The sequence below is a fragment of the Rhinoderma darwinii genome, chromosome 4 (genome assembly GCF_050947455.1).
Source record: "Rhinoderma darwinii isolate aRhiDar2 chromosome 4, aRhiDar2.hap1, whole genome shotgun sequence".
NCBI classification, from domain to species: domain Eukaryota; kingdom Metazoa; phylum Chordata; class Amphibia; order Anura; family Rhinodermatidae; genus Rhinoderma; species Rhinoderma darwinii.
Genome location: NC_134690.1, coordinates 203879746 through 203904590, shown reverse-complemented (window position 1 = coordinate 203904590; position 24845 = coordinate 203879746). Strand labels below are relative to the sequence as shown.

Here is a 24845-nt window from a genome sequence, read left to right as displayed (position 1 = left end):
CGCCACATCTGGCGCAACCTGCCACATCTAGCCCCATCTATTCTAAAGCCTCTGCCATGGTCTGGACTATCTCAGGTACCCTTGTGCTACGAACTCTTTGTATAGACTTTTGCATTGACTGCGACTTGGCCAGCTGCGTCTCCGCTACGGCGGAGCGGCCTAGTGGGTCCACATACTCCTAGATTGTGATATGTGTGTAGTTGCATTTTAGTAGTCTCCTGCATGAGAACGGGATGTATATGAGTATGGCACATTGAACTGATATATATACTACCATTGTTTTCTTCACACCATCATGAGATCCCGGCTCTAATATCTAATAATGTCTGAAGATCACCATAGATATTCCACTTAAGGCTTTATTATAGTTTAGCACAAATTTATAACGGCTGTCTTCTGTCATCTGCATTGTAATACATGCTAAATATTGGCTTAATTCTGGGCCTATACAGGCTGCAATCATTTTTCTTTATACCATTTGCAGCATGTATGATCTGGCTATGTTGGACAATGTACACATCAGGCATGTACAATATACTGTATTGTATGTTAAACAGCTAAAGAGTATATGATGAAATGTATTTATAATACATTTGACATACCTATTATGCTCTATACACACAGTTTTTTTTCTCCTGGTTTTCCATCCATAATCGGATCTTTGTGCCATTAGTAGGTTTCATTCCGTCAGGTGTCTACAGTTTTTGACATTCAGAATAGCATAGCCCGCTGCACCGTGGGAAAAATTGTAAACCTGATGGATCATATTAAAGTAATAGGATGAATTAGGATCTATTAGGCATTCAATCCAGTAAAGATGGAACACTATGAATCCGTCAGGAACAGAAAGTCTTGATGTAATTGTAAACTGAGACGTAAGCTTTCATAATGACAACTTCACCCACCCTATCTATACAGGACAACGAAAGAGATTACACAGGCACACAGCTTGAGATCTTGAAAATGCAGAGTAACTGAAACTTTTCATTTTACATCTGATATAGTTTACTTACATAAACCCCTATATCATTCCTCAGGATATCAGATCAATTTTTCTACAGCAAATTTCTGCTCATTGATGACCAGAATGCCGTCAGACAAGTGAGCTGTGACTGGTATAAGAAATATTTATTCTAATATACACAATGTTACTCAGATTTCTTTACTTTTTTTAACTCTGTTTTGACAGCTTTATTACATTTTTAACTGGATTCTTATCCTTTTAATAAAGAAATTCCAACAATGGGTGTTCATGAAATCCAAACCACGGAGGTTATAAAACACAAAGCATTAGCAACTTATTTGTCTAAAGAAACCATGATTTTCTTTAAAGGCTATGTATACCTTTGAAATCGTTTTTTTGTTTTTTTGTTTAATAGTGTGTTTTGTGCAACTTTCTAAATACTTTTTATTTCAAAATATTTGTACTTTTTGAGTTATAGCTGGTTTGTATTCTGTGTACAGAGCAGCTATATCTTGCATTGAGACCTGAATCCGTCAGGTCAACGGCAATGAGACAGGTTCAGTGTCAAAGATTTCAAAGGTGTACATAGCCTTTAAGAGGTTAGGCCAGAGGTATGAATTGAACTGGTGGTAAAAAGATTGCAAGTTTATTTAAGAATTAGCAAAGTGTTTAGAGCTCCTTTTAATACTATACAATTCAATGTGCAGCGGTGGGATTCAAATTTTTAACAGGTTCTCTGTTTTGCCGAGAAAAACATATGTGCTGGCGGGGGGGGGGGTTGTGGTGTATTGCGGTGTATTGCGCCATGGAAAATTATCCTAATAGTCAAATAAAACCATTACAATATTCAAAGTACACCTTACATTAAAGTGGACTCTAAATAGAGAAATTCCCTGTCCAGAATGTTGAACTGTATTGCCACATTATGTATATAATTACATAAGCGTACAAACCTATCTACCGACTCTTATTATATTAAACTTGCCCATTACGTATAGACCTATATGCACACATTCAATATCGTAAGCGTGCTCAGCCCATGTAGTTAGGTTGTGCACTGTGAGAAGGGTGGAGGACAGTGCGGCGTGCACAGTAAGCCGCTACAAATCTCCCAGCTAATGCACAGATATGGTGCCAGAACCAAGCTCAGAACATAACTATAACACCAGAACCATGCTCCGTACATATATACAGCACCAGAACCAAGTTTAGTACATACAAACAGCTCCAGAACCATGCTCAATACATATATACAGCACCAGAACCAAGCTCAGTATATAAATACAACACCAGGACCAAGCACAATACATACATACAGTACCAGAACCAAGCTCAGTACATATATACAGTGCAAACACAGCCCACTACAGAGATCATTTGCAAATTCAGTTTAACCCATGCCATATAAGTTTTGTATGACATAAAACTACAGCCCCCAGTATGGCCTGTAAGACCTGTATGACCAGTATGGTAAGGATATGCTGAGAGTTGTTGTTTCACAAAAAACAACGATACACTCATAATCTCGCTGCAGTTCATACAGTGACTACAGTACTGATCAGTCACAGGGAGAATAAACATTTACATTTAGTGACTCACAGGTGACATCCTCTCAGATTGTAGTCATTCTTTTTCTCTTTTCTTTTCCATCTGGTCCAGACCTCCATGACGACGCCTCCAGGTCACGACCCATTTCTGAAGAGTTTGCCGCTCAGATGTCTTTGACTGCTCACATTTCCAACATTTCCGCACATATAAATGAAGATAAAATTCTCATGGTGCCACATTCTATGCCCTTGAATATAATAGTGCTACACACTGTGCCCCTGAATATAATAGTACCATACACTGTGCCCCTGAATATAATAGTATAATACACTGTGCCCATGAATAAAAGTCAAACACTGTAAAGTAAAGCACCACACATACACAGTTCCCCCTGTAGATAGTGCCAATCACAATGCCCCCTGTAAATAGTGCCCCTTCTAGAGCCTTCTGTAGATAGTGCCCCTAATAGAGCCCTCTGTAGATAGTGCCCGTCATAGAGCCCTCTGTAGATAGTGCCCCTCCTAGAGCCTTCTGTAGATAGTGCTCCCTATAGAGCCTCCTGTAGATAGTGCCCCCATAGAGCACCCTGTAGATAGTGCTTCCATAAAGTCTCATGTAGATAGTGCCGGCATAGAGTCCAAACAACCTCTGATTTTCAGACGTTTTTGAATCAGAAAACACTTTTTGAGGCGTTTTTTGGAGCCAATAAAAAACAGCTCCAAAAACAGCTCAAGAAGTGACATGCTCCTTTTTTACGGGGCGTCTTTTTATGTGCCGTTTTTTTAAAACAGTGGCGTAAAAAAACGCCAAGTCTGAACTAAGCTCAGTTTTTCCCACTTAAATTCAATGGGCAGATGTTTGTAGGCGTTTAGCTATCTTTTTTCCAGGTGTATTTCGAGGTGCTTACGCCCTGAAATATACCTGGAAACTCTACGTGTGAACATACCCTAAAGAATATCTTTGCCTGTCTGATAACTGGGAGAAAATCTGATAAAGACATTATATAAGGAGTTATGGATTATGACATTTTCCAACATAATCTTTAAAATGTTATCGGTAAACTTCCTGTTCTTAATGCTGCTCCTTTCTTTCTCAGGTATGGCATGAACTGTCTTATCCAGTTTGAGGACTTTGCCAATGCTAACGCTTTCCGTCTGCTGAACAAATACAGAAGCGAATATTGTACATTCAATGATGACATCCAAGGTAGTAACTGAACTTTTCTTATTTTTATGTTTCATAGCATTGACCTCCTTTCAGGATAGCCAGAAATTTAGACCTTCGGTTCTCAACCTTGAAAAAAACAGTGTATGATCATAGCCTCGGGTTGGTTAGACTACTCAAGGCCAGGCCTAGACACAAACTTTTGCTGCTCAAAGTCCTTGTTATAAATGTTGCTGGATAATTGGGGACCAGAGGAATGTATTAAATTGCACATACTGTAGGTGTGAAGTACATATGACCTATGAGCACAATGCAACTTTTTTTGTAGACACAGTTGAGTATACTTTTTCTGGATTTTTAAAAGAAATATATAATCAAAAAATGACCTATTATTTAAGTCAGGTATTTATTATAAAAAATTGTATTACATTTTTTGGTGGGATTCTTTATTTTTTTTATCCATGCAAAAAACTAAAAATCTTGAAAAATTCCAGTTTACATATTGATCTCTGGAGCACACACGCAACAGGCCAACACTTTCTGTTTTCTGCAGCTCACTTGTCAGCTTTGCTGTGTAGACTGGTACAGTATCAGTAGAGTGCAGGGGATATAAAGGGGTTATCTTTTAGGGTATGTTCACACGTACACATCCGTTACGGCTGAAATTACGGGGCTGTTTTCAGGAGAAAACAGCTCCGTAATTTCAGCCGTAATGGCATGTTGAGGCGCTTTTCGCTGCGTCCATTACGGACGTAAATGGAGCTGTTTTTCCATGGAGTCAATGGAAAACGGCTCCATTTACGTCTGAAGAAGTGACAGGTACTTCTTTGATGCGGGCGCCTTTTTTACGACCCACCTTTTGACAGCGGGGCGTAAAAAAAATGACCGCCAGCACGGAACATTGTAAGACCCATTCAAATGAATGGGCAGATGTTTGCCGACGCTATTGAGCCGCATTTTCGGACGTAATTCGGGGCTAAAATGCCCGAATTACGTCCGTAAATAGTGTGTGTGAACCCAGCCTTACTCTGGCAGACCCAGCCCATGCATGCTTTACATGGGCATCATCTAAATAGCCACCATGTAAAGCACTTTACATATTTTGATTCAGTTAACATCGGCGGTATACGTCATGAAATTTGTATACATTGGCATATGTCGGCTTTTGACTACAATGTAAAAGAAACATATATACTTTTTTTTGCAATCGCCCACTGCATAGGAAGACGCAATTTGCTGCAAGTACAAAAATATATCCTGATGAATACAACCCCGACAGAGGCCAAAAGCAGTGGCGGATTAAAGAGACCATAGGCCCTGGGATGTTCCCCAAACTTGGGCCCTCCTTCCCCACCACCGCTCTGACGTGTCTATAGTGAACACCACCTTTTTGTGCGAGCATTAACAAATGGGTGTTACAATTCCCCTTGTCAAAGGGCTGTGTCCCTACATACTGACAGTTTCAAACCATCGCTGACAGTATCACATTTCCTCTTGACAATGGGAATGGTAACACATATTTGTCTATTAGTAATGGGTACACAAAGATATGTAGAATACAAGGATTTCCTACAACAGACATGTCAGGAGAGGGGACAGATCCCCTATAGATCCAGTGACTCACAGGTGATGTCGTTTTCTTTTATTCTCCATCTGACGCAGACCATTATGGCAACTTCTCCTGATGAGACATCTTTGGCCATCACTTCTGCAGCCATTTTCAGCCTCTATAGAAACACACAAATTTAGACACCAAGGCTCAGGACCATACATTAAAGGGGTTGTCCGGGCACAGACCGTTTTTTTTTTACTGATGACCTATTGATGTGCCCGGACAACCCCTTTTACCCAGACTAATAAATTTGGACCCCAGACTAGATCATAGAATACATACAGACCCAGACCTTCTAAACTATTGCAGTCCCCAGATCAGACCCCCTAAACCAACACAGACCCCAGAACAAGCACCCTAAATAAATAAAGACCTCAGACAGGACCCCTAAATACAGGCCCCAGACCCGACCCTCTACACCAATAATGACCCCAAACCTGACTCCCTTAATACAGACCCCAGACCAGACCGCCTAAACTAATACAGACCCCTAAATAAAGACCCCTAAACTAATACAGACCCTAGACCAGGCCCCCTTAATACAGACCCCATAAACTAATAAAGACCCCAGACCCCTAAATACAGACCCCAGACCTCAAACTAATACAGACCCCCTAAATACAGACCCCAGACCTGAACCCCTACACTAATAATGACCCCAGACCTGACCCCCTAATCTAATACAGACCCCAGACCAGACCCCTAAATAAAGACCGCTAAACTAATACAGACCCTAGACAAGGCCCCCTAAATACAGACCCTATAAACTAATACAGAACCCTAAGTACAGACCTCCTAAATATAGACCCCAGACCTCAAACGAATACAGACCCCCTAATTACAGACCCCAGACGTGACCCCCTACACTAATAATGACCCCAGACCTGACTCCCTTAAGTAATACAGACCCCAGACTGGACCCCTAAATACAGACCCCTAAGTAAAGACCCCTAAACTAATAATGACCCTAGAACAGGCCCCCTAAATACAGACCCCATAAACTAATACAGACCCTAGACGTCAAACTAATACAGACCCCTGAATGTAGACCCCAGACCCCTTAAACTAACACTGATCCCTAAATATACAGACCCTGAACCCCTTAAACTGATACAGACCTCAGACCCCCTAAATACAGACCAGACCCCCTAAATACAGTCCCCAAACCAGACCCCCTAAATACAGTCCCCCACACCAGACCCCCTGAATACAGACCCCTTAAACAAATCCATCCCCTTATACTTACATAGCAGCTCACCTCAGTCTTCTCTTTGGAGTCTTACTGCTACTCATGGAGCTGCGGTCATGTGACCAGCAGGTCTCTAAACAATAGTTAGAACTTCAGAGATGAGGTCATGTGACCTTATGTATAAAGGTCCTTTTGCAGGACATATACAATGCTGTTTCGTCGCAGTTTTTGCCGTGATTCGTGGAAAAATCGCGGCAAAAACGTGACAAAACTACATTATACTTATATATGTACGCCCTATGATGATCCGCCATAGGCCAAAAGGACACTCTTCTGGCCTCCGTCATGTGAATGGGAGCCTATAGCACTAATCGCCGCAGACTAATACTCCATTTCTCGTGCAACGGCTGGTGCACGAAAAATATACATACCCATACTAGGCTTCGTCAGCAATAACATGTGATTACCAGGGGTTAGAGAAGCTGGACGCACAACAATCAGCTGATCGCTGCGCTGGTTTCCATTTCCCATATCCAGTTATTACCCTTATGCAGAGGAATCAGTGAGATTTAAAGCAATAACATTGTGATATAAAGTCTAATAACTTCTATGTGAAAATTGAAAAACAATCAGATTCAATGTTAGCCATTCCCTTTTTAAAAAAATGAGTTAACTAAAGAGGGCAAACACAATAACTAGACCAAAGAATGGTAAGTGATTCCACCTCCTGTCTGTGGTTTTACTGACTGTCTCTACATTGTGTACTGATTGCCAGTGACGGTTGAACACGATAATAAACCTGATGTTTCTCATGTGTCTTTCCTATAAAACTTATGTTAGAGAAATTAAAACCAGAAACCTTCAGCTTAAACAGAACATGTTTCCGAACCCCACCTTTTTGTTTCAGGGAATTATCTGGATCATCTTAATTTTCCAAAACATTCTCATGTCAAGATCAGTTCTTCTGATCTTAAAAACTGCATATTCTCAACATTGTTCTGTTTTTATTGTATCATTTATGGCATTGTAAGTATTTTATTAGCAGATAGGACACTGTATCTGAAATGTATAAGGTCGGATTCACACGAGCGTGTTCAGTCCGTGATATACGGTCCGTACGTCGGCCGCATTTCCCGGACCAAACACACTGCAGGGAGCCTGGCACCTAGCATCATAGTTATCTATGACGCTAGGTGTCCCTGCCTCTCCGTGTAACTACTGTCCCGTATTGAAAACATGATTACAGTATGGGACACTTTTCCCGCAGCGAGGCAGGGACACCTAGAGTCGTACATAACTATGATGCTAGGAGCCCGGCTCCCTGCAGTGTGTTTGGTCTGGGAAATGCGGTCGACATACGGACCGTAATACGCTCCTAATACTACTTATATCTATTATGGAAGACACATATAGCTCTTCTGTTAATCATTATTGGCTATATAGTCATAAAATGTAATTTGTCTTTTACATTTTTACTGCTCTCTATTATATTGATAATTGTTTTTAATGCGGGCAGAAATAAAACTTTGTTGTGTTTGAAATTTGAACAAATCTTAACAACATGCTGCGGAACATAATGCAGATTTTCATATCCACAGCATGCTCATTCTGGTGTAAATTTCACCCTTTCAATGTAGTAGGGGTAAAATCCGCAATGAATACACAGCTAATACATAACGTGTGTGGGTACCTTTAGCGTGTGTTCCCACACACAGGATATGCTGCAGATTTCCTGCAACAGAAAATCTGCAGCAGAATCTCAAGCAAAACGCTGGTAAATCACAGAAATCTGCTCCAAATAGTGCGTTTTTCCTGCCCATATTGCTGCAGAAACGCAGCAGTTTTACCTGCAGATTTAGGGTTAAACATTGGTTATAGCAAAGTATATGTGCACCTGCGGATTTCCAGCGGTTGTTACTGCGTTTCCACTTCGTAAACGCTGTAAAAACCGCAACAACACAAATCTGTTATGGATTTTACGCTCCCCATTGAAGTTTATGGGACAAACACGCAGCATCTTTGCACGGATCCCGCACCAAAAATTAAAGGGGTTGACCAATTTTGAAAATCAATCCAGCAATACCTATTAAATATTTCTTCAAATATTTTTTAAATATACTTACCGTCTCAAAGTTGCAGATGTCTTTTAATTCCGTCTAGTGCCACCGTCGGAACTTTTCTCTTCCGCTGACGTCTCATTCGGCTCTTCTTCAATCCTGACTTCCGGTCAAGCTCCTCTTCTGGTCTTCTTGCTTCTCCTTTCTGAATGGCGTCTTCTTCCACTTGCGCCGATGCATGCTAAGTAACCTACAATATTTTGCGCATGCGCCTTAACCGTAAGTTCATTGCGCTTGTGTTCAAGGCATCCTAAGCCTGCTCAATACCAGCCCCGTTATCTCTTAGATTACGTCTCAATGCGAGCACTATTTTATTTTCATTCATGCTATCCTTCAGTGCCCGCGTGTCCCGGGCATGTTATTTCTCAGTGCCAGTATCACTGTAGATACCATCTTTGCGCGGCGAGCAGGCACTGAGGGATAACATGAATAAAAATAAAATAGTGCTCGCATTGAGACGTAATCTAAGAAAGAACGGGGCGGGTATTGAGGAGGCTTAGGCCTGATTTACACGAGCGTGTGCGTTTTGCGCGCGCAAAAAACGCTTCGTTTTGCGCGCGCAAAAGGCATTTGACAGCTCCGTGTGTCATCCGTGTATGATGCGCGGCTGCGTGATTTTCGCGCAGCCGCCATCATAGAGATGAGGCTAGTCGACGCCCGTCACTGTCCAAGGTGCTGAAAGAGCTAACTGATCGGCAGTAACTCTTTCAGCACCCTCGACAGTGAGTTCCGATCACAATATACACCAACCTGTGAATAAAAAAAGACGTTCAAACTTACCATGAACTGCCTGCTTCCTCCAGTCCGGTCTCCCGGCCGTTGCCTTGGTGACGCGTCGCTCACTTGTCATCCGGCCCCACCTCCCAGGATGACACGGCAGTCCATGAGACCGCTTCAGCCTGTGATTGGCTGCAGGCTGTGCTTGGCCTGTGATTGGCTGCAGCTGTCACTTGGCCTGAATTGTCATCCCGGGAGGTCGGACTGGAGGAAGGAGCCGGGACTTATCGGTAAGTCCGAACTTCTGTTTTTTTTTTACACGTATATGTATATTGTGATCGAAAGTCACTGTCCATGGTGCTGAAACAGTTTAAGTCTTTGAGCACCGTGGACAGTGACTGTCTCCTGACGTCGCGTACCCGAACATTTTTTGCCGGGTTCGGTCAAAACGAGTTCGGCCGAACCCGGTTAAGTTCGGTGCGCTCATCTCTAATTTGAGACTCCGTATGGATGTTTGTAAACAGAAAAGCACGTGGTGCTTTTCTGTTTACATTCATCCTTTTGACAGCTCTTGCGTGATTTTCGCGCATGCAACGCAGTAGCGTCCGTGTGCCATGCGTTGCTTTCACGCACCCATTGACTTCAATGGGTGCGTGTTGCGTGAAAAACGCACGATTATAGAACATGTCGTGAGTTTTACGCAACGCACTCACGCTGCGCAAAATTCACGCATCGTCTAAACTGCCCCATAGAGTAATATAAGTGCGTACGACACGCGTGAAAAGCACGCGCGTCGCACGCGCGTATATTACGCTCGTGTAAATGAGGCCTTAGGATGCCTCGAACACAGGTGCAATGTTCAGACTTTTAATGCGACTTGCGCAATAAAATGGCTTTCATTGCGCATGCGCAAAATATTGTAAACAAACCACAATATTTACAATACAGCGTAAAGCTGATTTAAATAAATCTAATTTTTCATCTATAGTCAGGGGACAAAATTACAAGGCAGCAGCATTGCAATGATTTAAAAAAAAAAAAAAAAGTCGTGGAAAACCCCTTTAACATGCTGCGGAATTGAAAGTCGTACCACAGAACACTTTCCACGTGACTTTTCTGCGGAATGGTCATTAGATTTTCTAAATCTCATTCACTTTGCTGCTACTTTAAATGCTTTCCTGAATTTCCGGAAAATAATTCAGTTGCGGAAATTCCGCAATGTTTTCGCTACGTTGGGAACCCAGCCTTAGGGTAGGTCCATAAGCATGTATAACATGCAGATTTTGCTGCAGATTCCCTGCGATTTTCAACTTCAATTGAAAAGGGTGAGAAATTTCACAACATGTGGATTAGAGATGTTAAATCTCATCCATTTGCCTACTACTTTATTCACCAAATGATTTTGCCTACGCAAATCCGCAGGTAAAATCTGTAATATTTCCGCAATGTGTGAATTAGTCTTATGCTTACAGGCATAATACATTGCAATACAGAAGCATTGCAGTGTATTCTATGAGCCATAAAACTCATACATGGTTATGTAAAAATGTTAAAAACATTTCAGAATTAAAAATGCTAAAAACATTTCAGAATTAAAAATGCTTTGTTATGCAAAAAAATATAAAGGGAAAAAAAAAACACACATAATTGGTATCACAGCATTCAACAACCCAAACGATACAATTTCACGATATTAAACCCCCAGAGTGAATGCCATAAAAAATATAGCATAATAGCAAAGCCGGAATTGCTGTTTTTTATTCATTCCGCCTCCCCCCCAAAAAAACACAATAAAAAGTGATCAAAAAGTTTTATGTACACCAAAATGGTAGCAATGAAAACTTTAACTCACCCCAGAGAAAGCAAGCATTTACACAGTTCTGTCAACAGAAATTTTTTAACGTTATGGCTCTCAGAATATGGTGACACAAAAATGTGCAAAAGTAGTAGTAAAACATAGAAAAAACTAGATAAATTAGATATTGCCATAATCGTACTGACCCGCAGAATAAAATAACATGTGATTTATACCGTACGATGAACACTGTAAAAAAGAAGCCCAAAAAACAATGGCGGAATTTTTTAATACATTATGTACCCCAAAATAGTGCCATTACAAACTACAATTTGTTCTGCAAAGAAAAAGCCCTCATATGTCCGCAGAAAAATAAAAAGTTACAGCTATCAGAAGGTGAGAACGAAAAAACAAAAAAAATTGAGGCATGAAGGCTAAATTAGGCCACTTCCTAAATGGGTTAACAGAACGTGACCACTGTGAATTCTGCACTGCAATCTAACAAGATAGTATTAGTTCAATAATCTTGGCAGTTTATTTAAAGTAGAGTCCTGGCCTTAGGAGCCGTTCACATATGTCCAGAATCCGCAATGTTTACCTCCGGCGTGTTGAAGATCATGTGTGATACTGTCTGCTGGGCCACTGTATCTAATCCTATCATGTGTGATACTGTCTGCTGAGCCAAAGTATCTAATCCTATCCATAGGATAGGGTCGTAGTGCTATATATATGCTATGCTGTCTCCTATACACACACACATATTTTTTTGGGCGGACACATATGTATTGGGGCTATTTCCCCTGACATTTTAAGTCCTTAGTGACGCCCCTGGCTGCTAGTGCTGCATTGTTGGGTCACTTAGGAGACCCAGCAATGCAACTGAAAGCTGCGGACCGTCGGCCATGAGAAGTTTGCGGGGGGGCCCAATAAGAACTTTTGCATTGGGGCCCATGGCTACGCCCCTGACAGCTATGGATTATTTTAACCCATTATTATACCACCTAACTATGCCCCTGATGTACACTGCCCGGTTTACATGTACCTCCACATTATAAAAAAAAATACCAGTAAAACTCCAAACAAAACTACTATCAAGCCAAATGGTGCTCCCTCCCTTCTGAATAGTACAGCGTGCTCAAACATCAGTTTACTTCCACATATATGGCATCGCCAAACCAGGGAAACCCCTTTTAACAATTTTTGGGGTGTGTGTTTCCAGTGGCACAAGCTGCACATGACATATTTGCCACTGAAATGGCATATTTGGGAAAAATTGCTATTTTTCTTTTCACCATACACAGCGCAATCATTTATGGAAATGACCTGTTGGGTGAAAATGCTCCCTACACCCCTTAAAAAATGCCTTAAGGGGTGTCGTTTCCAAAATTGGGTCACTTCTCAGGGGTTTCATTTTCGCATGGTACTCTTTCACTCCTGAGCCCTGTCGATCGTCCAGGAAAAAGATTAGTGCCACATGTAGGGTGTTTCTAAAACCGGGAAACACAGCATAATAATTAAGCTTCACAAAGATCCCATAGAGACGGATCGAAACATTGCCTGCCTGGGGTGAATAAACACACCACTTTTTTTCACCAATTTCCTTGGAGTGCTGCCTCTTCATTTTTTTTGGATTACATTAACAAGGGTTCCTAGCCTCAACCTAGGAGGCCTGCACCCACTGCTGTCACTGTGCTGCTTTATTCTTTTTTCTCATTACAGCATAATAATTAGATAGTGGTCTCTTCTTGGTGGCACAAGCTGGGCACCACATATTGGCATATCTATGGAAAAATTCCCATTTTCACTCTGCAACATGTAGTGCACACTAAGTTCTGGAAAACACCTCCGGGGTTAACATTCTCACTACAGCCCTAGGTGAAAACCTTGAGGGGTGTAGTTTCCAAACTGGGGTCACTTCTGTGGGGTTTCCACTGTCTTGATATCACAGGGGGTTTGAAAATGCGACATAGCACCCAGAAACCAATCCAGCAAAATCTGCACTCCAAATGGCACACTGGTAAACTGTTTGGCCCGCTGCTATCCCGCTACGGCCCAGTGAGTCCACATACCCACAGATCGTGACAAAGATAACTGTTACTAACGGCCAGTATGAAGGGAAATATAAGATAGGCGCAGATTTTATACAATATAACCCTATGTTGATCTATAGTAGACCCTATGGTGGAGGGTCCAGATGTTGCCCTTATAAAACAGATGCTAAAATATGGCCATATTAGAGCCGTGTGAATGTGCTTTTGTTTCAGGTAATACCATGATTTCATGCTGATGCCACTGGCTCTAATGGCAACTAGTTCCAAAGGTGCAGCATGTGTTCCTAAGCTAGCGATCTAGTTCTCTGTAATGTCACGTGGCAACCAGGTTCCAGCAGCAGCATGGGGTTCAAGCTGCAATCCTGCTGGTCAATATGTCATTGTCTCATCTGGAAGCTGAGCTATTCAGATGTTATGTGAATTGACAGTATACTATTTGCAAAGGTCAATAACTATATCCAAGCAAATATCTGGATATGTTAGGCTGCCCCTATTGGCTTTTAGATTGTACAGGAATGTGAACTTGCAACTTTTGAAACTGTGGGAATGTGCATTTCCACCCAAAAAGCTTATAGACAAGACTGATTGAGCCACCCAGTGGAATAATTTATTCCAAACTAGGAATATATATAGGCAATGAGTGAAATTCCACTATTGTTTATGACTATTGTGCCCTGTCTTAGGCCTTATTCACATGAGCGTTGAATACGTCCGTGTGATGGCCGTTAAAAAAACGGCCATCACACAGACGCAAGTATTTCAATGGGGCTGTTCACACGGCCGTTATAACAACGAACGGTGTGAAGGGTCTGTTGAAAAATAGAACCTGTCTTATTACCTTCCGTTTTCACTGATCCCTCCATAGGCTCAAGTCCATGGGAATCTGTGAAAATGGGACTTTCACTGGGGCACTTCGAACGTGACGAACGTCCCGTTTTTTACGTCCGAGTTTCCCCACACTCATGTGAATCTAGCCTTAGGCTTGGCATACAAAGTAATGAAAATTCACTAGTGATTTGCATTAATTTGGGGTTGCAATATAACATATTCTTTTAGTTAAAGCGACCCTCGAGTCCCCACAAAAAAACTAGCAATAGTAGAATGAATTTTAACTTACCTGGTTTCCATCCTTTAGGTTCTTCTCTCTCCGTTGCCTAGTTTCTGGTTCCCATTGTCTTCCATCCTTCATGGCTGCCGTTGTCTCAGACTTGCATAGGGGGCATAGTCTGCTGGTCTGAGACATGCCAATGGGGACCGAGAATGAGGCAATGGAGAGAGAAGAACCAACGGGATGGACTCCGGGTAAGTTAAAATTTATTCCACTATCGTTAGTTTTTGTTTTTGTGGGGACTGGAGGGTCGCTTTAAGTTGCCACATTTATTTTAATATATTGCCATATCCTCCATGATTACTTATGTCCATTACATAACCTATTCATTTTGTATATGTTTTCCATCATATATTTTATTTATGGTACTATAATATTGATGGCTTCTGTCAACTTGTTGAGAAGGATCTGGGTGTACTTGTAGATCATGGACTAAATAACAGCATGCAATGTCAGTCAGCTGCTTCTAAGGCCAGCAAGATATTGTCGTGTATTATAATAGGCATGGACTCGTGGGACAGGGATATAATATTACCACTTTACAAAGCATTAGTGAGGCCTCATCTAGAATATGCAGTTCAGTTCTGGGCTCTAGTTCATAGAAAGGATGCCCTGGAGTTGGAAAAAATACAAAGAAGAACAACTAAACTAATTAGGGGCATGGAGAATCTAAGTTATGAGGAAACATTCAAATAATTAAACCTATTTAGACTTGAAAAGAGACGACTAAGGGGGGACATGAATAACTTATATAAATATAAGAATGGCACATACAAAAAATATGGTGAAATCCTGTTCCATGTAAAATCCCTTCAAAAAACAAGGGGGATTGAAAAAAAAGATTCAATCTGCAGAGACGATAAGCCTTCTTTACTGTGAGAACGGTGAATTTATGGAATAGCCTACCGCAGGAGCTGGTCACAGCAGGGACAGTAGATGGCTTTATTAAAGGCTTACATAATTTCCTAGAACGAAAAAATATCAGCTCCTATGTCAATGTGTAGAATTTTTGTTTTATCCCTTCCCTTTTTCCCATCCCTTGGTTGAACTTGATGGACATTTGTCTTTTTTCAACCGTACGAAATATGTAACTATGTAACGTTTGGCTCTACGTGAATATATATTTGGTATTAACTTCAAAAGATAGCTAGGAAACCAACTGACTTCTAATACCTGCAAAAGGCCATTGGAGTTTTTGTAGAGTAAACATGTAAAAGACCAAAAAAATGAATTGCCCAATATTTTATAATAGTATAGCTAGTCCGAAACCCACCTAAGAAACAATGTTTACACCTGTAAAATAAAACGCCATGAATTTCAAGTGTTCTTTGTGGCGCTTCTTATTTTTAAGTATTATAAACGTGTTCAATGCTATACCTAGAGCATGCTGTGTTTTGAAAAACTCCACCAAGGGTCAGTTCACACGTTGCGTAAATACTGCACTTTTTCATCCGGAATTCAATGCGGTGCACAGGGCGGATACGCTGCGCGCTATTACGCAGCATTTCCGCCCCGTGTGAGCAAAGCCTAAAAAAGAAAACTGCTGTGGAGATGCCACCGAAAATTACAACTCTGTTTATGAATCGAGCTCCAGTCTACATGTTCTGTAATAGACAGTACTAATAGACAGTACTAATATAACTAATTGTCATTAAAAATAGACATAGATGAATCACTTGTCTTTCACATTTCCACAGACTAAAAGGATTCTTTGAAGGTTTGAGCAGATGAAATGTGCATCTGCTGTTCATGGCCATGGTGGTATAATAAATGTAACGCACATGCTCCACTCAAGTGAATAGGTCACAACTGTCACATGATGGGAATTTCATTGGATCAAAGAGAACCACCGGATTTAATTAACTACAACTGAAAATACTTCTCTGTTCTGGTTTTTCAGACAAAATAGTGCATGTACAGCTCTTGCCACCATGCACATATCCTCAACTGCAAGAAAGTTTCACAGTCCAAATGGCGTTTAATGGCCCCATCCAGAATAAAATATGAAAACGTAAGAATTCATGCTGATATCTGAAATATGGTATACCTCATTGCCACTTTGGACATCTGGTCCGCTGGCATGCAACATCTTCAGTGTGCTTAACCACTTTGAAGGTGTACGCACTCAAAGGCTTTCTTCAGATTTATGTAAATAACGTTTTTTCACTGTTACATAGTTACATAGTTACATAGTTTGTACGGTTGAAAAAAGACACATGTCCATCAAGTTCAACCAAGGGATTGGAAAGGGGAAGTAAAACATTTCTACACATAGGAGCTAATATTTTTTTGTTCCAGGAAATTATCTTTCCTTTTTTAAAGCCATCTACTGTCCCTGCTGTGATCAGCTCCTGCGGTAGACTATTCCATAAATTCACAGTTCTCACAGTAAAGAAGGCTTGTCGCCTCTGCAGGTTGAACCTTTCTTTTTCCAGACGGAGGTAGTGCCCTCTTGTTTTTTGAGGGGGTTTTACATGGAACAGGATTTCACAATATTTTTTGTATGTGCCATTCATATATTTATATAAGTTAAACATGTTCCCCCTTAGTCGTCTTTTTTCAAGGCTAAATAGGTTTAGTTCTTTTAATCTTTCCTCATAACTTAGATTCTCCATGCCCCATATTAGTTCCGTTGCTCTTCTTTGTATTTTTTCCAACTCCGGGGCATCCTTTCTATCAACTGGAGCCCAGAATTGGACTGCATATTCTAGATGAGGCCTCACTAATGCTCTGTAAAGTGGTAATATTACATCCCTGTCCCGTGAGTCCATGCCTCTTTTAATACACGACAATATCTTGCTGGCCTTTGAAGCAGCTGATTGACATTGCATGCTGTTATTTAGTTTATGATTTACAAGTACACCCAGATCCTTCTCAACAAGTGACTCCCCCAGTGTAGCTCCTCCTAGGACATATGATGCATGCAGGTTGTTCGTACCCAGGTGCATAACTTTACATTTATCTACATTAAACTTCATTTGCCAAGTGGACGCCCAAATAGTCAGTTTGTTTAAATCCACTTGCAATTCACAAACATCTTCCATAGTCTGAACTACATTACATAGCTTGGTGTCATCTGCAAAAATAGAAATAGTGCTTTTAATCCCATCCTCTATATCATTAATAAATAAGTTGAATAATAGTGGTCCCAGCACTGAACCCTGGGGTACACCACTTATAACCGGGGACCATTCAGAGTAGGAATCATTTACCACAACTCTCTGGATACGGTCCTTGAGCCAACTCTCAATCCAATTACAAACTATACTTTCTAAACCTATAGTCCTTAATTTACCCATTAGACGTCTATGGGGGAGAGAGTCAAATGACTTAGCAAAATCCAAAAACACTATATCCACAGCGGCTCCTCTGTCTAGGCTTCTGCTCACCTCTTCATAAAAACAAATCAGGTTGGTTTGACAGTTTCTGTCCTTAGTAAAACCGTGCTGGCTGTAGGGATGCACGGTGCATCGAAACTTCGATACTGTTTCGATACTGTGCATCCCTAAACGGTTCGATACCGCTATTTCCTGTATTTCGATACTGAGCTGCGCAGCCGCACAGCTCAGTATAGTAATACATGAATGTATGGGAGCGCGGCTGCGGCTGTGTAATTCAGCCACAGCCCTGCTCCTGAGTCCTGACAGGTGCGCGGGGTCAGGATGATGCGATGCGGCCAGCGCTGCACTAATGAGCGGCGGCACTGGAGACAGAACATGGCGGGCGCACTACAAAACACCCCCATGTTCTGTCCTCAGTGCCTGAACTGCCGCTCATTAGTGCAGCGCCGGCCGCACCTCCTCATGCTGACCGCGCGCGCACTTCCTGTCAGGAGCCGGGCAATGGTTGTATTACACAGCCGCAGCCCCGCTCTATAACGACGGAGATCAGAGAAACCTCTCATCTCTGCCGTTATTCCCCTGAATGCTGCGATCACAGCTGACTGCAGCATTTAGGAGAAAATTAGCAGGGGGGATGCCCCTGGATCGCGTCACAGGGAATTCCTGTGACGCGATCGAGGGCCATACCATATATGGACAGACAGCCCAGGGTCTATTGACGGACCCCAGGGCTGTCTTACCATATTTCATGTTGTTAGGACATACCCAAGTATGTCCTAACAACTGCCTGTGTGCTATCTGTCCACAGTCTAATGTACTGGCACATATCTGATATATGTCAGTACATTAAAGTTTAAAAATAAAGTAAAAACAAAGTATTGTTAAAATTAAAAAAAAATACACATACACCTTTTTTACAATAAACATTAAAATAAGTCTCAATACATAAAATATTCACACATTCAGTAATGGCGTGCACATCAATTTTTTTGCATCATTTATGATGTGTACGCTGTCAAAAAATGAAATAAACACGGCTTTCATTCACTTATTAATGTGAGGCGCGAGGTGCGATGAATTTAACCTCCATGTTCCTCACATTAATAGTAATTAACCCCATCATGTACCTCGCACATTAACCCATTATGACTGAGAAACATGATGGGATTAATTACTATTAATGTGAGGTGCGTTCAAAATTCATCACACGTCGCGCCTCACATCAGAAAACGGAAGAATTTTTTTTTATTACTGTTGGCAAAAGTATCGAAATTGGTATCGAAATCGCAATACTAAACCAAGTATCGGTATCGAAGTCCAAATTCTGGTATCGTGACATCCCTAGCTGGCTGTCACTTATAATACTATTTTTTGTCACATAATTCTGTATATAGCCCCCTCAATAGCCCCTCAAACATTTTCCCCACAATGGATGTTAAGCTTACTGGTCTATAATTACCCGGGGAAAACATAGAGCCCTTTTTGAAAATAGGCACCACATTTGCCCTGCACCATATCTACATTCATCCAATTCAGTATATCAACTGATATATTAACAGCACCGGCAGCGGCTACATCAGCTGCTCTTTCTTCTGTTGTATATACAGAGCGGAAGAACCCATTTAATAACTCTGCCTTCTCTTGATCCCCTGTGACCAACTCCCCGTTACCACTATCTAGGGGTCCTACATGTTCAGACCATGGCTTTTTTGCATTTATATGCTTGAAGAATTTTTTGGGATTTGTTTTACTATCCTTGGCCACCTGCCTTTAATTTTGTATTTTTGCTGATTTTATTACCTTTCTACAGTTTTATTAATCTCTTTATAATTTACAAAGGCTACAGCTGTACCCTCAGATTTGTATTTTTCAAATGCCCTTTTTTTGTCATGTATTGCCCTTTTTACAGAAGGTGTAAGCCATATGGGGTTTAATTTTAGTCGTTTATACTTGTTACCTATAGGAATAAATTTTGCAGTATAATTACCCAAAGTAGATTTGAAAATCTCCCATTTATCATTTGTACCGTTATTTGACATTAGTTCTTCCCAGTCTATATACTAACTTGCAGCCCTCATCCTGGGGAAATTGGCCTTCTTAAAATTAAGAGTTTTTGCCCTTCCAGCCTGTGTTTGTTTTTTACAGTATAGGTAAAATGTAACTATATTGTGATCACTGTTACCGAGGTTTTCACGAACATTGACATTCCCAACAAGCTCTGCATTATTAGAAATGACCAGATCCAACAGACCTTCACCTTTAGTCGGGTCTTCCACAAACTGGCCCATAAAATTTTCCTGCTACAGGTTGAGGAAATGTCTCCCCTTTGCAGTTGAAGCCGAACCATGACACCAATTAATATCCCGGTAATTAAAATCTCCCATTATCACTACAGTACCCGCCTGTGCAGCCCGCTCCATCTGTTTATATAGCTGACCTTCCATCTCCCCAGTTATATTGGGGGGTCTATAGATTAAACCAAAAGTAATCTTTTCAGTGTTTATCTCCCTTTGTAATTCCACCCACAAGGTTTCAACCTCTTCACAATCTTCACCCTCTAATGTCTCTTTCACACTCACCTTCATATCACTTCTCACATACAGACATACACCACCACCTTTCCTATTCGCCTTGTCTTTCCGAAACAGTGTAAACCCCTGTAGATTTACAGCCCAGTCATGTGAAGAGTCCAGCCATGTTTCAGCAACACCAACTATATCTATATTTTCTTCCAGTACCAAGGCCTCCAGCTCCCCCATTTTGCTTGCTAGACTTCTTGCATTTGTGAACATACACTTTAACTTGCCTTTAAATGTTTCACTTTCAGTATCAGAAATGTGATTATTTGGCATTATTTGGGCTTTTTTTATTTTCACTGCTGTTTTGTGACGAAAGGATCTCCTTATCTTGTTGCCTAGTCCTCTCCCCACCGTCTGTTTCTCCCCCCACCAATATAGTCTGACCCCTCTCTAACTTAACTGTCCCTTTATTTTCTACATTGGCCTCCCTCCTCAGCCCTAGTTTAAATACTCTACCACCCCAGCTAGAATTCTCTCCCCCAGCACATCGGACCCCCTTCCATTTAGGTGCAAATTAACTGCAGAATACAGTTTGTACCCCAATGAAAAGTCAGCCCAATGCTCTAGGAACCCAAAGCCTTCTCCTCTACACCAAGACTTCAGCGATGCATTTAACTCCCAGAGCTCCCGCTGTCTTTCCTGTGATGCGCATGGCACAGGCAGTACTGCTGAGAATACTACCTTGGAGGTCCTTCCCTTCAGCTTGTAGCCTAGTTCTTTAAAATTATTCTTAAGGCTCCTCCATTTATTCTGTCATTGGTACCCACATGGACCATGACAGCTGGATCATCACGAGCCCCTCCCGGCAATTTGTCCACCCGTTCCACCACATGCCGAACCCTGGCATCAGGGAGACAGCAAACCATTCGGTTGAGGCGGTCTTGGTGACAAATTATTCTATCCGTCTTCCTGATTATAGAATCCCCTACAACTATCAATTGTCTTGGCTTACCTGCATTACCATCCCGCCGACTACTAGCTGGGCTGTTCTCCCGGCTGTTAGGGAGATCAGTATCCACTAGGGCTGCCATTTCTGAGACCGACACTCTCACATCATCACCCAACTTGGCAATTTTGCTTGGAATGTCAGAAAAAAGACTGGCCTTCCTTTTCTTTGACCCCTTTCTACTGCCCCTAACTACATTAACCCAGTTACTTACCTGATCCTGCTGACCCATGTCTTCACCCTCCAGTTCTACCCCACTAACTGCGTGCTCTGTGAGCAGCAAGCTCATCTCAAGATTGTCTATCGCCCTCAGTGTTGCATTCTGCTCCTCCACATCTCTAATGCAAGCTTCCAGGTGAACAACATGCTCACATCTGCCACGGAGGTATTTACCCTGGAACTCCGGCTCCAGTAGTGCATACATATGACTGTATAATGAAGTTCTGAAGCTTTCTAATATACAAGACTCTTGAATGCTGCCAGTAAAAGGAAACACTACCTTGACCCAATCCTGCTCACACTGATAGAGTATTTACATTGTATTAGAATAAGTACACTCAAGATAATGTATAATAGAAAAAACTTCTTTATTAACAGATAGAAAGACAAATATTTAAAAATGAGTCATACAGTGTAAAAGAGGCGTCAGCCCATACGGAATACATGAGATGATAGTAGATCAAAGTAATGAAAAGTAAGAGAAACCCAGGGTTATTGGTCACAGTGGCAAGCTCAGTGTATATGGCATGTGTACAAGAAGTATATATGAGTAATTACATAGTACTAGCACATATAGATGAAGTGATTCAAATGTAAGAAACACCATTAACTGGTATTAAGGATTGTAACCAAAGAATATAATTCCTGTAACACATGGCAATACAGCTGAAGCTGGTAAAGAACAAGTACAGCCTAGATAATACTAGCAGAGCAGCCACATACATTTAGTGCACAAGGAATGACACATACCCGGATTCATGTAGCCGCATGGGGGAGACGCCAGTCCCGGACGAAGGCATCTGCCGAAAAGCGCGTCGGGACTGGCATCTCCCCCATGCGGCTACATGAATCCGGGTATGTGTCATTCCTTGTGCACTAAATGTATGTGGCTGCTCTGCTAGTATTATCTAGGCTGTACTTGTTCTTTACCAGCCATGTGTTACAGGAATTACTCATTTTTAATTGTTTGTCTTTCTATCTGTTAATAAAGAAGTTTTTTCTATTATACATTATCTTGAGTGTACTTGACCTCTTTCTCTATAGGTTTCTCAGTATATTTATGGTCAGAGTACCAGGTTATCTTGGGGTTATATGTATGTTCTCCCTATGCTATAGTCATGGTTACTTATGTCATTTTGACTGTTACTAATATCAAATCACATTTCTGATAATAAAAGTGAAAAACTGACAGGCAAGTTAAAGTGTATGTTCACAAATGCCAGAAGTCTAGCAAGTAAAATGGGGGAGCTGGAGGCCTTGATACTGGAAGAAAATATAGATATAGTTGGTGTTGCTGAAACATGGCTGGACTCTTCACATGACTGGGCTGTAAATCTACAGGGTTTTACACTTTTTCGTAAAGACAGGACAAAAAGGAAAGGTGGTGGTGTATGTCTGTATGTGAGAAGTGATATGAAGGCGAGTGTGAAAGAGACAATAGTGGGTGAAGACTGTGAGGAGGTTGAAACCTTGTGGGTGGAACTAGAAAGGGAGGTAAACACTGAAAAAATTACTTTTGGTGTAATCTATAGACCCCCCAATATAACTGAGGAGATGGAAGTTCAGCTATATAAACAGATGGAGCGGGCTGCACAGGCGGGTACTGTAGTGATAATGGGAGATTTTAATTTCCGGGATATTAATTGGTGTCATGGTTCGGCTTCAACTGCAAAGGGGAGACATTTCCTCAACCTGTTGCAGGAAAATTTTATGGGCCAGTTTGTGGAAGACCCGACTAGAGGTGAAGCTCTGTTGGATCTGGTCATTTCTAATAATGCAGATCTTGTTGGGAATGTCAATGTTCGTGAAAACCTCGGTAACAGTGATCACAATATAGTTACATTTTACCTATACTGTAAAAAACAAACGCAGGCTGGGAGGGCAAAAACATTTAATTTTAAGAAAGCCAATTTCCCCAGGATGAGGGCTGCAATTCAGGATATGGACTGGGAAGAACTAATGTCAAATAATGGAACAAATGATAAATGGGAGATTTTCAAATCTACTTTGAGTTATTATAGTGCAAAATTTATTCCTACAGGTAATAAGTATAAACGACTCAAATTAAACCCCACATGGCTTACACCTTCTGTGAAAGGGGCAATACATGACAAAAAAAGGGCATTTAAAAAATACAAATCTGAGGGTACAGCTGTAGCCTTTGTAAAATATAAAGAGCTTAATAAAATCTGTAAAAATGTAATAAAATTAGCAAAAATACAAAATGAAAGGCAGGTGGCCAAGGATAGTAAAACAAATCCTAAAAAATTCTTCAAGCATATAAATGCAAAAAAGCCAAGGTCTGAACATGTAGGACCCCTAGATAATGGTAATGGGGAGTTGATCACAGGGGATCAAGAGAAGGCAGAGTTACTAAATGGGTTCTTTAGCTCTGTATATACAACTGAAGAAAGAGCAGCTGATGTAGCCGGTGCCAGTGCTGTTAATATATCGGCTGATATACTGAATTGGATGAATGTAGAGATGGTCCAAGCTAAATTAAATAAAATAAATGTGCACAAGGCTCCGGGACCAGATGGGTTACACCCTAGAATTCTTAAAGAGCTTAGTTCAGTTATTTCTGTCCCCCTTTTCATAATATTCAGAGAATCTCTAGTGACTGGTATAGTGCCAAGGGACTGGCGCAGGGCAAATGTGGTGCCTATTTTCAAAAAGGGCTCTAGGTCTTCCCCGGGTAATTATAGACCAGTAAGCTTAACATCCATCGTGGGGAAAATGTTTGAGGGGCTATTGAGGGACTATATACAGGATTATGTGACAATAAATAGTATTATAAGTGACAGCCAGCACGGTTTTACTAAGGACAGAAGTTGTCAAACTAACCTAATCTGTTTTTATGAAGAGGTAAGCAGAAGTCTAGACAGAGGGGCCGCTGTGGATTTAGTGTTTTTGGACTTTGCAAAGGCATTTGACACTGTCCCCCATAGACGCCTAATGGGTAAATTACGGACTATAGGTTTAGAAAATATAGTTTGTAATTGGATTGAGAATTGGCTCAAGGACCGTATCCAGAGAGTTGTGGTCAATGATTCCTTCTCTGAATGGTCACCGGTTATAAGTGGTGTACCCCAGGGTTCAGTGCTGGGACCACTATTATTCAACTTATTTATTAATGATATAGAGGATGGGATTAATAGCACTATTTCTATTTTTGCAGATGACACCAAGCTATGTAATATAGTTCAGACTATGGAAGATGTTTGTGAATTGCAGGCAGATTTAAACAAACTAAGTGTTTGGGCGTCCACTTGGCAAATGAAGTTTAATGTAGATAAATGTAAAGTTATGCATCTGGGTACCAACAACCTGCATGCATCATATGTCCTAGGGGGAGCTACACTGGCGGATTCACTTGTTGAGAAGGATCTGGGTGTTCTTGTAAATCATAAACTCAATAACAGCATGCAGTGTCAATCAGCTGCTTCAAAGGCCAGCAAGATATTGTCGTGTATTATAATAGGCATGGACTCGCGG

The 24845-nt window shown here is 41.2% G+C and overlaps 1 protein-coding gene across 1 annotated transcript in view; it reads left to right on the top strand.

Moving 5' to 3' along the window:
- ME1 (malic enzyme 1) overlaps nucleotides 1-24845 on the top strand; it is a 341544-nt gene that overhangs the window by 222080 nt on the left and 94619 nt on the right. The window contains exon 7 of the mRNA XM_075864168.1: nucleotides 3609-3718. Coding sequence (XP_075720283.1) covers nucleotides 3609-3718 — 110 coding nt within the window. The remainder of the gene's footprint in view (nucleotides 1-3608; nucleotides 3719-24845) is intronic.